Genomic DNA, 15,702 nt, shown 5'->3' on the forward strand with positions numbered 1-15,702 from the left:
CTTGTCAATAGCACTCAAAACTTCGTGCAAGTAAAGAGGTAGTTGCATTTCACAAGAACAATGTTTTCTAAATCTGTGTTGATGGCTAAACTAGATTAAAAGAAAGGCTTGGTTGATAGGATGCATCATAAGGCAGCAACAGATAATCACATTGATAACAGGGGAAGTTTGTGGGTTAAAAATTGTAGAGGGAGACAGACCTTTAATACAGGGATCAGCTTCAAATGGATGTAGGGTGTGGTAGTTATACATGGATGCCGAAGCTTTCACAGGATAGACTAGCATAGAGGGTTGCATTAAACCACTCTTCAACCGAAGACAACAACAGCAACAACAACTGGCTCTGATGGCTTAGTAGTTTGATCCCTTTAATCATGTAACCAACCAGCCAACTGGCACTTCCCGACACATATTGCTTATTACCATGTAAAATTACTACATTAATTACCTATTTGGTATTCATGGCAAGAGGTACATACTCAACAGGTATTTTTTAAAAGATTTAAAAGTTGAAAAACTTGTTCATTCAAACTTGCTAGCAGATTGAACTGCGTGAACAGGACTCTAATCTGAGATCTTTCCCTTTCACAGACAAGTGCTCTACCAACTGAGCAATCCAAGCATGGATCACAACCCACCCTAACAGCCTTGCTTTCACCAGTACTTCACTTCTTACCATACAAAATTCACAGAAATTCTCCTGCATAACTTGCAGGACTAGGATTCCTAGAGGAAAGGATATTGTGGAAACATAGCTTAGCCACAGCCTAGGGGATTTCCAAAATGAATTTTTCCTCTGGACCAGAGTGTGAACTTACTTCAAAATTTGTGCTTAGATAGTGTAGTTGGTAGGGCACTTGCCCATGAAAGACAAATGTCCCAGATTTGAGTCTTGGTCTAGCACACAGTTTTAATCTGCCACAAGATTTCAAATCAGCACACATGCAGATGCAGTGAAAATTCATTCTGTAAAGTCTTCATTGTGTTTTAGATATTCATAATTAACAACATCAAATATTTATTGAATGATGCTTCACGTTTCCAATAGATTATTTATTCAGCCTCAAGAATTTTATTGTAATTTTCTGTTTAACATTTCTGACACTTGTTGGAACAGCTATATGTAGAATGTATGTCCTGTACAGATGTGAATGTTTGACTAGTTGCCGAATTGCTATCACAAATGTATAGTGAAGGAAAATAACATAATGGAAACCACTAGAGTGTCTTAGTTTTAAGTTAATTACATATATCTGATAATGAGAAACAGGCATGTAAAAACAGTTTCTCATGCAAAATGTTTTACATTTTTTTAAGTAAGCACTGTAGAAAATTGTGATCAGCTTATAGAAAAGACATTTTAATCATAGTGTGAATTTTATAAAAGTATGTGTGTGGTATTAATTCTAAGACTAGTGCATCTTTCCTTTGTTATAGGTTCCAGAATGGCACAGAATGACTGTTCCAAAAAATGTTCAGGATCAGGATCTACGAATAAAAATAGCTTGCAGGATGGACAAACCCCTAAATATGAAGCACTGTGGGTAAGGCTAGTAGCAGAATATAATAGATTTATGTACTACTGGAATATTAATTTTCTCACACTGTGGCCATGGTGCAGCAACCTTAGTGGTAAATTTTCAGTAAGGAAAAGCAATCTAGCTTCTGAGACCTGAGTTCCTCCCAGCATATACAATGTTCAAACAACTTACAGTAAGGCAGCTAGGTGACATCAACAACTGCTGATATTTCAACAGATGACCACCCTGTCGATTTCAAAGCAGACTGTGCTGGTGCATATCCTCAGTTTGCAGAGCAATCTGAGAAATATAATACACACACACACACACACACACACTGTAAGTTCTACTACCACCACACAATGAAAGATGAACAATGCCAGAATTTATCAAGAGTGAAAATACCCAAACAATGTATGAGGTAGTATTGTTTCTGTCCCTCTGGTTTTTGATAAGGGAGAGAATGAGATTCCACACAGAATTTACACAAAAATCTCCATCTTTTGCTTTACATGGTTACTTGCTAATTTAATCTCAACTGCTTCCTTAATAACACTATCCCAATAGCTGGAAGTGCATGTCAGAATCTCCATGTTTTTATATTCCATAGAATAACAGGTGCCAAGACAATTTTCTGCTATAGGTCATTTGATTGGCTGTTGTAAGTATGTGTGTGATGTTTGTGTTCAGTAGATTAGAATAGATTAGATTAATACTAGTTCCATGGATAATGAATACGATATTTCGCAATGATGTGGAACATTTCATAATGATGTCTTTTATGTATGTATTCTGCTGCCACTTAGTGAGTAGATATTTTATGTATCCAATTAAATTATTTTATATGTTTGTAACAATAGTATATTGGCACTGTGACTCACAGCACATACAACATATTTCTTAAAGCATTCCACTTCAGAGTTCTGAAGAGCAGCTGAGTGGTCTATTTGCAAAAACCTGATGATTTTTGTAGACACTTTATCATTAAAAAGTTTATAAATTGATTGTTACAATTATTTACCATCTCATTTCATAGCAACAGATTGTGAGAAGAATTAATACCAGATACAACAACAGCTAAATGTATATTTAAAACATTAGTAAGTTTCAAATAAGAAATGGAAAGTCTCAAATGTTAACTTTCAGAATGAGAGGACACTTCACATGGGAAATAGAGGAAAGCATTCAAGATGAGGAGGTTTATTATAGGTAGATTAAGGAAAAGATTTATCATCCATTTTGACTGTATTAGTATTTTAAAATGACCATTTATATTTTGACATGAACCATCCTCAAATGTGTAGACAACCGTAAAATAACTAATGAATGAAAAGTCTCCAAAATACAAAATGTTATCACACCATGCCATCATCAAACATGAAGTACACAAGAACATACCTGATCGTATCTGGCCAAGCAGTTCTAGGCGCTACAGTCTGGAACCGCGTGACCGCTACGGTCACAGGTTTTAATCCTGCCTCAGGCATGGATGTGTGTGATGTCCTTAGGTTAGTTAGGTTTAAGTAGTTCTAAGTTCTAGGGGACTGATGACCTCAGATGTTAAGTACCATAGTGCTCAGAGTCATTTGAACCATTTGAACCTGATCGTATCAGTCACATGAGTAACCTGTCCTACTAGCAACAAAACTTACATGCTACATCACTTAATTAAGTAGTCGTTAGGTAGAAACTGTGTTAGTAATATAGCTTATATGGCTACTTCCAACAGGTGGGGTCTAGTGCAATTGTCACTCTTGAATAAAACATGTAAACCCACATTGATCTGGTAACAATTTTTGGTTGTTTGGTGAAAATACTGTTCTTGGAAGATTGTAAAAACATCATAAAATCCATCTAAGATTCCACATCTGGCTTGACCACAATCCAGTTGTGAATAAGAGGCAGGGCAAGAATGTGGAAAATCTGCATCTAATAAAGGAAAATTGGAATAGAGGGCAGTTGGTAAGTCACACTGAGAAATAAAGCACAGATTGGATAAAAATTAGGTGCAAGAATGAGAGCAGTTATAAGAATATATGAGAGAAAAAACATCAAAGCAAAGATATGAAACGGATGTATGCAAAATATAAAATAATAATGAAAAATGAAAGAGAAGATTGGCTGGAGAAATGAAAAATACATGAAAAATATCTGAAGGGAATAGCATAATTTGAGGGAAAATTCATTTGTGAGTTAGTTATCTGTTTCAAGGTCCATCTGCACAATAAATGTTATGTCATTGAATGTATCATTCAAGCACCAATTGCATACTTTTATGTCCTATGTAGTTAAAAGCTGGGAATTTACAAGTATGCAGTTTGTACTTGTTTCTCTAAATGTTATTCTTCGGTATGAAGATGTCGTCAAAGGGACAAAACTTTAATCTACATTTACAAGTAAATCAACAGATAGGTTTGTAGCTGTTTATTTTTCTGCTTTTGCATAGTATGAGGCCATAGCTAATCCTAACTGCTTAAATAGATACCTCTTAAATGTGCTGACTGACAAAAAAGTTAATCACTCAGAAGAGATGGTTGGATTTCAATGTGGCTTCTTGGTCATACATGTCCTTGGGAAGTATGTAAATGATTAGAATTGTAACTCTCTGTGGCATAGGATTGCCAACAGAGTGCATTAGATCTGTTCATCTTTAGTGTTGTTAACAAGTCTAGTAAGCTATATAAGGGTAATGAACAGTTCAGATCTTGAGTGATCAATGAAAAAGACATGGAGATATTGTGAGCTTGTCTGAGACTTTGTTGCCAGTACATGACAGAGTTTGGTAGAGGCATCATTGGGCATCTCCATTTAGCTTAATAGTTAAATTGTGTAATATCCAGATTTGTGGGACATTTGGATAGAACAGTAGCCTGATGTTGGAGAGCATGGGACTGTGAGGGCAGGCATAATTGTTGTCAAGATTCCAGTTGATAAAATCTGATCACTACAAGGGAGGATATCCATATTGTGCACCAAGCACATTGTAACCCCTTCACATCAGCACCAGCCAATTGAGAACAACTAAAAGACTACCTGCAGTATTCTGTGTAATCCTGCTTCTGAGAATAGTGAGTGCCTGACTAGGGAATTACTATCCCATATGTAGACTGCTGTTAATATCACAACACAAATGTCTGTGCTTGGATTGGTGCCATGACCAGGACATATGTGTGCTGGTGAATGGCATTGTATTGTGTTCAGCAATGAATCATAGTTTTGCACTATACTGGATGACTATCACTGGTGAATATGGTAGTGGCCTTAGGACAGGTCTCAATTCTTCACTGTTTTGGAGAGACACAGCAGAGATAATCCTGGTGTCATGGTGTGGGGAAGCATAGGGTATCACTTCATGTCACAGCTGCTATTGATTGAGGGAACTCCGACACCACAACAGCATGTCATGAACACCTTGCAACCTTGCACTGTTGTGTGTTGCCTCTCATGCAGTAGTATCATGGTGTCATTTTTCAACAGGGCAATGCTCATTTACACATGGTATGTTTCTCTATGAAAAGTCTGCATGATCTTCAGGTACCCCTGTGTCTAACAGTATTGTCAGATCTGCTCCTGATAAAACATATGTGTGACCAACTAGCACAACTTGTATGTCAACTTCACCCCAGTGCTAGTATCTAGTATATCAAGCATGAGTTACAAGAGTTGTGGACCACCTTTCCTCAGGTGGGAATGCAACAGCTTTATGGTACGCTGCTGAACTGAATCAGTGTATGTGTCCAGGCCTGAAGGGGTTCAATGCCATGCTATTAAGAGGGCTCACGCTGCAAATTTCTTTTAAAACCTGACTCAATTTTGTAATCATTGAAACAACATCACATACCTTCTCAATCCGTCAAGTCCTCTTCTAGGTGCTTCATTTCTTTTGTAAGGCCATAGAGTCCATACAGGATTAGAATTATTTATTTATTTATTTATTTATTTGTTAAGAATCCATTTATCAAATATTTAATATGTGATATAGCTTACTATATTCATTAGTATGCAATTTTAAATACATGTTACATAATGGTAACACTGATTCAGTAATATAAATAATTTAAGCACATGATACAGTACAGTAAATCATTGAAATACAATACATTAATACAATAGTATAACCTAACACATAGTATAATAGATAGCAAAAGCAGCTTCAGATACATAATAAAAAAAGCAAATAATTTAAATTTATGCCCACAGATATTCATTTACCAAAGGAAATAATTTAAAATTATGTTAACAGATATTCATTTACAGTATAACAGCACCTGCCTTGTAAATATGTTTTCAAAGCCACTTTGAATTTTGAGTTTCTTTTATTTCCTTTTATTTCCTTGATGCGATGGTGTAGTTTATTGTAAAGTTTTTCACCAGTTTCCAGTGATCTGTTTTGTCTGAGAGTTGTAGAAGTCTGATTTTTGCCTGGTGTCATGTGCATGGACTGCTTGATTTGCACATACTAAGTGATTTTTAATTTCTGAAATTTTCTTTATGTATGTAATAATTTCAGGAATGTACAGGCATTGTAGTGCTTTAAAAAGGGGAGTACAAGAATTTCTGGGTGTGGCATTTTCAATTGTCCTAATGACCCTCTTCTGTGCTGTGAAAGAGCTTTTGCTTATTGGTGAATTTCCCCAAAAAACTATCCCATATTGCAGCAGTAACTTCACTTGGTGATAACACAAATTTCTTTGTGTTTCTTTTGTTGTACACCAGCAAGTATTTTTATGCCACAGCATATTATGCTAAGTTTCTTCCTGCTGTATTTTATGTGGTTGTCCCACTTCATGTTGTGTCCTAAATCCATAATCCCAGAAATTTTGTTGAATTTCCACTTTCTAATTTCTTATTACATAAATTTATGGTGGGGGTTAATGGATCTTTGTTGTGTGTGGTATGAAGGTGCACTGTAACAGTTATCTCTGCGTTAACAATAAGATTGTTTGTGGTGAAACATTTTTTAATGTGTGTGGTGTAATTTTGTACCTCATATTGTAATTCTGCAGCAGTTTTGCCTTTTACCAATACATTGTAAATTTTATATATTTTTAGGAATCACTAGATGATTCTGATTCATTGATAAATATTAAGAACAACACTGGGCACAAGACAGAACATTGGTAGTTGTACATAATGTTTTCTTCCTGATGCATAATTTCATCTATCTGCTCCCTGCATTTCAGGTATCATGTCACCCACTCATATGCCAGGCCCCAAATTCCTACATACTCCAATTTTTGAAGTAGTAAGTCATGGTATATCACATCAAAAGCTGATACATGTTCTTACTGGTCTATTGCAGTCAAGGCTACTTTAACAAAGTCAAAAGTGGCAGTTTCTGTTGATTTGAGTTTTCTTAGCCCATGTTAGGTATTTGATATAAAATTATTTTCTTCTAAGAATGAAACCAGTCTTTTGTAAAAAGTGTTTTTCAGTATTTTGGAAAAACCAGACACCAAAAATAGTGGTTTATTGTTCTTTTCATTTCTCTTGTCTCCCTTCTTGAAAAGCGGTCTTATCTTGGCCATTTTTATTTTTTCTGGGAAAATACTGCTACACAATGAAGCGTTACAGAGATCAAATTGTCAATACTGTTGATATTTTTTTAATACATTGTCAGGGACGTTGTCTATACCTGATGAAAATTTTGATTTTAATTTCTTTATAATGTTCAGTATTTCCTTTCCATCTGTTGGATACAAAAAGACTGTTTTTTCATTTAAGTTAATTTTTTGTTTGTTTCTGTTTCTAGAGGTTGTTTTTTGCTGTTTTTCCTTCAGTTTCTTCACTAGTTCTGTGAAGCAAACATTAAATACATCAACTCCTCTATGTGAGTCAGAAATTTTGCCTCCATTTTCTAACATATTAATGCTACAGTGCTTTTCATGTGTTATGCCATTTCTCTCCTAGCAATGGCCCACAATACTGTCATTTTATTTGTAGCTTTTTCCATGTAGTTGTCATTTGTTAGGTTTTGTGACCTTCTGAAAACTTTATTTAGGGTCTGTTGATATGTTTTAAAATAGACATCTAATTCTGGAGTTGTTTTGCTTTGCTTGGCTGTATTATAGGGAAATCTTTTTTTCCTTCAGTAGAATTGTGTGCCATAAGTTATCCAATTGCTTTTTGTATTTATTTTCCTTATTTTCTTTTTTCTTGAGTTGAAACTACAGTTTAAAATAATGCTGGAATTTATCAAATTTTTCATTTGTATTGCTACAGCTGCATACTTCCTCATGTGTTCCTTTAGTTAAATAGTTAATAATTGCATTTGTGGTTTGTACACTGAAAATCCTAGCAGTGGCTGCTAACATTTTGTTAGTATGAACAGAGTGATCTATTTCCACTTATATTATCTGCGAAATATAATCTTCAAAACCTATGGTGAACATTTTGCTTTACATTTTGTAAGAATACCAGTAAATATTTGGTCTACTGTTGTGGCTGAAGTGTTTGTTACACATGCTGATGTTTCTATTGAAGGTTTCAAGTTAAATGTAAGACAGGGTTCAATATATCAGTTTTCTGTTTCGGTTCTACAGAAAAACCAATATTAAAGTCAGCACAAATAATCAGACCTATGTTCTTTTTTGATAACTTATGAAGGAGGTGTTCTAAATTTTGCAGTAAAGTGTTCATGTCACTATCAGGGGTCCTGTGCACACAAATAATGGCCATATTTTATTTAATAGTTTAACATCTGATATTTCTAGATTTCTTTCTCTGAGAATATCTTCCAGAACTGAATGAGCACAAATTTGATGTCACTTCTAATGTAGATACAGCTGCCATCATAACTTTTTGGTCTGCTGCAGAGACCTAATGAAGGTTATGGGGGTTCCTCAATATATATAAGTGACAACCTAGGGTTAAGATATACTGTGTTTGATGTTAGGGACATATGTGTTAAAGGCATTCTTGAAGCGGCTGTCATGCTACTACCAACATTAAAACTCACAGTTATTTCAATATACCATTCTCCTGATAGTGATGCCGATCAATTTGTAGAGTGTTTAGATAAACTTATTCACCATACAGAAAAATATACCAAACACAAGACAGTAATTTTAGGAGATTTAAATTTTGATGTTAAAAAAAAAAAAAAAAAAAAAAAAAAAAAACTAATTTGCTTAAAATGCTAAGATCCCATAATCTCTTCTGTGCAAATTATAGCCCCACAAGACAACTTTCTGGTCTTGACAATTTTATCACAAATATACATAAAGATGATTTTGAATTGGGACTCTTTAATATTGACCATCTGACAGATCACAAAGGTATATGGGTAAAACTAAGAATTAATGAAACAATGGGGGGTTGTGAACCAACTCGGTATGTCAGGTTATTAAATGATAAAGGCATAAATAGCTTCAGGGATAAGCTGAAGGTACTAAACTGGAATAATATAATATATGCTTCCAACAATGTTGAGGAGGCTTGTAGCAGTTTTGTTAGTACTTTATCTGAAATTTTCAATACCTCCTATCCAATGGTTACCAAACGAAACAAAACTATGGCAAGAAAGCATGGTGGAACTACTACACATAGGTAGTTGACACCATATTTACAGAAGCTAAGATTAATTGTTTTGATATGCTATGATAGGTAAGAAATGGTAGTGTTGACAAATCAATGTATGTTAGCCTCAAGAGACACTATAGATCACAAATCAGAGTAGCAAAATGTAGAGCAAATGATATCTTCATTAAAAAATCCAATAATAAGTGTAAGGCTGCGTGGAGGGTCATTAAAGCAGAATTAGGTACAGGTAGTCATGGTGTAAAAGTTACAACTGATGTTAATGTCAGCCCAGATGAATTTAACCTCTTTTTTATCAATGCAGCAAACCATAATCCCTCATCTCCTCATAAGAAGAGTTCAAAATCAAATTCACAATCGACTTATATAAACCAGTTTTTACAAAACTTTGCTGATACTGCACCAACCTGTAATTGGGGACATGTGGAAATAAGTGATGTAATTAAATCAGTGGCAAAGTTAAGTGACTCCCGATCAGAAGATATTTATGGCCTCTCAAATTTTGTGATTAAAAAAATAATCGACTTGATATCATTTCCTCTCTGCACACTCATAAACTGCATATTTGACAGTGGTATTTTTCCAGAATGTCTAAAAAAGACAGTAGTAATTCCATTACAGAAAAAAGGTGATAAAAACTGCACTAATAATTATCATCCAATTTCTCTGATACCTATTTTTTCAAAAAATAATCGAATATTGTATAGAAAAGCATATTAACATGCATTTGTCAAAAAACAATGTACTGACTAAGTATCAATATCGTTTTAGGTCCCAGTTATCAACAATTAATGCTGTTGAAAATGTTGTTTCTATTGTGCAATCTTCTTTTGAATCCAAATTATCTGCTGAAGCCACACTAGTGGACTTAAGCAAAGCATTTGATTCTGTAAACCACACAATACTGCTAGAGAAACTATGGTGTTATGACATTAAGGATCTGGAACTCTCCCTCATTAAATCATATCTCAGAAACAGAAAGCAAACTGTAAGCTACAACAGTCAAAAGTCACACTTACTGAATGTCACTAGAGGTGTACCCAAAGGACCAGTGCTTGGGCCATTACTGTTTATAATATTTATAAATGACCTGCCCAGCAATATGCCATGCAAATCTGTGCTTTACGCAGATGATACAACTTTCATCAATTCAGGGAAGGACATAAATAAACTGAAGGAGCAAAGTAAAGATTTTCTCAGATTATCCAATATGTGGTTCGAAGCCAATGAGTTAGCTGTTAACTATGAAAAGACTGTAAATATATCCTTCAGCTTATCCACTGCTGATATTGAGTACACTTCTACCAAACTTCTTGGCATATACTTAGATATGAAATTAACCTGGCAGAGTCACATAGTCAAAATATCTCAAAAGCTTTTGCAAGTCATCTATCTACTGAAAAAATTGCGCACATGTGTTTCTGAAAGCCTGCTGATTAATTCCTATTATGCATTCTTTCATTGCCATATTAGCTATGGTATTCTTCTATGGGGTAATTCTCCATGGTCCAGGAAAATTTTTATTTGGCAGAAGAAAGCCATCAGGAGCATCTCTTGGATTACCAAAAATAACATATCATGTAGGTCATACTTCAAAGAATTACAGATAATGACAGTCCCTTCTCTTTTTATATACAGCTGCCTTTTGTACATAAAAGAAAACTTTAACAGTTACAACCTTAGGCAGTCCGTTCATAATCATAACTCTCGTCAAACATTTAAAATAGACATACCAACAACTTGGCTCAAAAAAACACAAGACAGTAATGAATACATGGGAATACCACTTTTCAACACATTACCTGTGCAGGCACATTGTGTCTCTCTTAATATGTTTAAAAGTAAGACTAAAAAATGGCTGCAAGACAAAGCTTTTTACAGTGTTAATGAATTTGAAAACTCTTCAAAAATAGACCTGACTTGCGAAACAACTTGCAACTGCATTTGTACCTCTTCCTAAGCTTTTTTGTCTATGTAGTTCCACATTTAACTGATAACATGTGGAGAAATCCTTAGGTATGAAATGTATTCATTTATTATGCACATTCTTTAAAATGCACGCTTTAGTTATGTGGGATATCTTTATGCATCAAATATATTCCTTTATTATGTATATTCTTTTAAAATGTATACTTTAGCTTTGTGTGATACCTCACAATAGTTATATTTCTTAATATGTAAATTGTACATTACTCATGAAGACATCGATTGCATGTAAATGCTTAGAGATGGATAAATAAATAAATAAAATAAATAAATATGACTGCCTAGTGTGTAAAGTCTGGAAGATATACCATTTTCAGTGTGTCTTCTTACAGTCAGTGTTCAGTTATGCACAGGACTGAAATATCTTTAAGTTGATTCTCTAGCAGTATTTGAAATTTGTCAATTTTGTTTGTTAGCAACTGCACATTCCCTAATTGGCTGCATGAAACATGTACACCACTGGCCCCAAGATAGACTTTCAGCATATCCTGCAGAAATGTATGCTAGCATTGAGTATTTGTCCAATTTTGAAGTCAGTTGGATTTGGAATGCAAACAGATCCAGATAAACTGCAGTTGAAATGTGGTAGATGTTGATAAAAAGACGTAATTTCTGCTCGCCTACAGCCAAGCATGTTTCACTGTGCTCCATCCAATGTTTAGTAGTGCTATTCTTGAGCAACCCTGAAACATGGGTGGCAATATCTCCCTAGGTGCAGGTCATATGTAACAGCAGCAACTGATACATAAATAGAAGATTGCAAACATGATTCAGTCCATTTCTCAAACTTGTGATGTAGTTGTGTCTGTTGTTACTATCTCCAAAATAGGTCTTCCCACTGTAATTGACTCTTGCGATAACAACTGCAGTCAGTTTAATGTGGTTTATTTCATTTTTTAGACATTTAGTTCTGTATTTATTTTCTTCCTAATCATCTGAATGTCACCAGCTGCACTACCGCCACAAGTCAAATGTCATGTAATCTGAGCAAGGTCAATACTGTATTGGGCACTTCGGCATATTGGAAGATATCAAGCCTATTTGAATGGAAGCATTGTCTGCTACATTCTACTCTTCAGTATTGTTCAAAAAAAATTTGTATGAAACCTCAATAGCCAAAGCTTTATCTGTAAATGTAAGGCAATAGCTGTATTAATCTATTAAACAGTGTAAAAACATTGACCTCAACAGCAGTTGTGTAATCTGCAAATATGAGACGATCCTGTATTTTTCAAATGACAAATAAGGGAAAAAACCACTTGTAACCAGATAAATATGGTAAGTCTTGTGATTTATAAGACTGAGCCTTATAGGGGCAGGATGACACATGAAATAAATAAAATGTGCTGGTGAGAATATGTATCATATCGATGGAAATCTGATGAGAAAAAGGCTATGATCAGATAACTATTCCTCACAGATTGGGAGGGTGATAGAAAGCTACTCACAGTGACAGGCATTGTGGAGCAACTAATTAATACATTATTGTGTGAGATGAAATAAGTCTGTTTCTGTTTTTTGGTTGTAAAGGTGACTGAGATTGAAAGGAAAATTTGGTTATCAAACAAGTTCTTGAAAGAGTAGCACTGCATTTTGTCTCTTATTAGTTTATCCATGGTTGAGTTTGGTGGCAGGGAATTGAATCATTTGAGTAAATAAAGCAACACACAAGGAAATGGCTGGTTGCTGTATTTCTTCAACTAATCTCATACTACACAATGTAGTGAGTAATTATCTGAAGAGATACTTTCACCACAGAGGCCAAAGCTGTGATACTCTCAATGCCAAGCCCATAGAATTTATGTGCAGTGTGTCTTCTGAAAATTTTCCAAGTCCATGGAATTTACAGGCTTTAGTGTTTGAAATTAAGTGGGATGTTTTAAGGGAAGTGACTGATTACTTATCAGCAATACATTGTTATTACTATTTACACACATAATTATTACTGTTAGGCTCTGCTTTGGCTACAGCACCACAGAACATATTTCACTTCTTAAAACATGGCCAAAAGTGTCCAGAACTGAGAGGAACTTTAATGTGAGCTGTCAGCTAGAGTGCCGATGATACACAGATGTCTGTACACATCAGTTCAGTGGGAAGAATTTTTTTCATAAACATCAAGTCCACAACTGCAGCACTCTATTGGACCAATGTTTTTACAGTGAATTAAGCCTTTACAGATCTAAATGCTTAACAAGTTAATACATATTGCAAATATTACAAAAGTAAGATAGTGAAAATGGTGTAATATCTTATGTATTACTGAATTAGTGGAAGCCAGAGATGTCAACTGAAATTACAAAGTTCTGGACATCGTTTTCCATGTGTGTTTCAAGAAGGCTGAGAATGATAGAACACTGGAACCCTAGTTCAGTGACAAGCCATGATTTCTGCGCATAATGAATTAGACATTTGTTGTGTAATCTGATACTTCTTGATTTTATTTTGTTTACTACAGTAATCAAAAAAAGGCTAGAGGAAGAAAAATTTTGATTACTCCTCAAAGTGTTTCCCTGTCACAACAGCCTCAGTGAACAATGCATTCAGGAATATAATCCATCTGAAACAGTTACCATAAATGAAGGCAAACAGCCACTTCAAACATGAGCAAGTGTCTCAATTTTGAAGAAAAAGAATAACTACTTAGATATAGCTTGGGGAAGGATACTATCAGAAAATCAAACAATGGCTATAATCTCAATTTTGGGTTATATGCTGAAAAGCTGTAGATCATCATCTCATCAGCATTCATTAAGACTGTTGTATAACAGCAGCCTGCTGGCTCCTCTACTGGCATCATACTGAGTGCATCCCTGTCCAGTCGTCCCACAAACAAAAAGTACAGTCACCTATAGCCAACAACTATACACCACTTTTGCTTTCAACTGGCATAATTTTTTTTTGGAATCAATATCATAGGAAAGTTCCATGCAGTTTTACTAGGGACTATATCATACTCTGACATCTTCTCTATCTCTGCTGCAGCACCTGTTTTTGTGGTTGCAGTGTTCTGTATGGCTGATAACAAATCAACCTATCTTTCACTTTTGGTAGCAGTTTAATTTCATGCCTAAAATGAAATGATCATATGGCATTGATGGCTAGGAGTCTCCACTTAGAGAAGTTTGCCCACCAAGTTGCAAGTCCTTTCAGTTGACACCACACTGGGTGGCTTGCATGTCGATGGTGTTAAGTGATGACGAGGACAACACAACATTCATTCTCTGAGTGGAGAAAATCTCCACTCTGGCCATGAATCAAACCTGAGAACACTGCATGGCAGTCAGCCATGCTGACCACTCAGCTAAAGGGGCAGACCATATCTGATGCCATCTATCCAAGATAACTTGTCTCCTGGAAAATGAAAAATATTACTACATGATATGGATAGCTCAGTAATGGCTGCTTTCACTTCCATGTTTAAGTGACTAATGTGGATATTTCCTTTCATTGTACTTATTCACACTTTCATCTGTGGGTTCTTCTTACTGACATGGCTCTCTGTCAATGTCTCCTTTCTTGGTACTGCTTAGACCATGAACTGTGAGAATTCTACTGACTCAGTTTCATTTGTAGTGTTTAGGACACTCTTTTCCCATCTTCTGACTGCACTTGCACCAACACCTCAGGCAGATAAATGTCCTTGGTGATTCAGTTCACTTCCTGTCCCAACTAGCCTTCCCATTTCTATGTGAATTTCACTTTGTGTCAAAGCCTGTTTTGAAAAGATCTTCTCTTACCTCTACCTGTACTGTGTGGAGCTTGTCTCTTTCTGAACCTCCATTTCAGTCTATTCCCTGTGGATTCTCAGATTTTCATAACTTTTTAATTTCTTCCTGGCAATCCCTGTTGTCTTCTTTCCTCATAGGTCAACAATTAACTTCCCATCTTTTGTAGCCTATGGATTTGTACACATGTTTAGCTTCTTGTCCAAGCCTGTTTCAAAAGAGCTTCTTCTTTCCTGTGCCTGCACTGTGTGGAGCTCTTACTTTTGAATCCATTCCCCATGGACCCACACACTTTTTGCTGATTATGAATACATTTTCCTTAAAGAAGTCACTGCCAATCAACTTGTCAAATGGAAGATCCTTATCTTCCCCAATTACACAGCATCAATGCCTCACTTGGATTTCACTTCTCATTTGCCATACAAGGGTTATAGTTCCCTCTGTTTTTACAACTTGCACCCCACTGCCCACAAGAAATCTCATATGACTGTCCACACCTTCCTGGCATTCCAGTTCTTTAAACTCATTCTTGGTTTTGCAACTTGCTGTCATATTTTTTTGGGCAAGACTTAAGGCAACGGCTTTGTCATATTTTTCTGGGAAGGCATAAAACAACTACAATATTATGCCCTTGCTTGTTTCCCCCACTGTGCTGTTTTGTTTGTTCATCTTTGAAACATATCATGGACTCCAACTGGGTTTGCAAACACCTCACCACTCATGATCTGTTTGTTTCCCTGCAATTACCACAGAACATGGAGAGATCAGTGTCAGCCATTGTCCCTGCCTCTTTTGTTTTCTCACCTCCATTTCCTGATACATCTGGCCATATATTTCTGACTCTTGTATCAGCATGGCTTTATAGTATCATGTGGCCTGGCTTACCCTATGTGAAGCAGTTCATCCTTTTCTTTTATTTTCACAGTGAC

At 35.6% G+C, this 15,702-nt stretch overlaps 1 protein-coding gene across 1 annotated transcript in view; it reads left to right on the forward strand.

Annotated features, from left to right (window-relative positions):
* Window positions 1–15,702, forward strand: part of LOC126248390 (calcium-dependent secretion activator-like) — a 1,500,396-nt gene that overhangs the window by 880,974 nt on the left and 603,720 nt on the right. The window contains exon 13 of the mRNA XM_049949341.1: window positions 1,438–1,544. Within this exon, the coding sequence (XP_049805298.1) occupies window positions 1,438–1,544 (107 nt within the window). The remainder of the gene's footprint in view (window positions 1–1,437; window positions 1,545–15,702) is intronic.

This window comes from Schistocerca nitens, chromosome 3, assembly GCF_023898315.1.
Source record: "Schistocerca nitens isolate TAMUIC-IGC-003100 chromosome 3, iqSchNite1.1, whole genome shotgun sequence".
Taxonomy (NCBI): Eukaryota; Metazoa; Arthropoda; class Insecta; order Orthoptera; family Acrididae; genus Schistocerca; species Schistocerca nitens.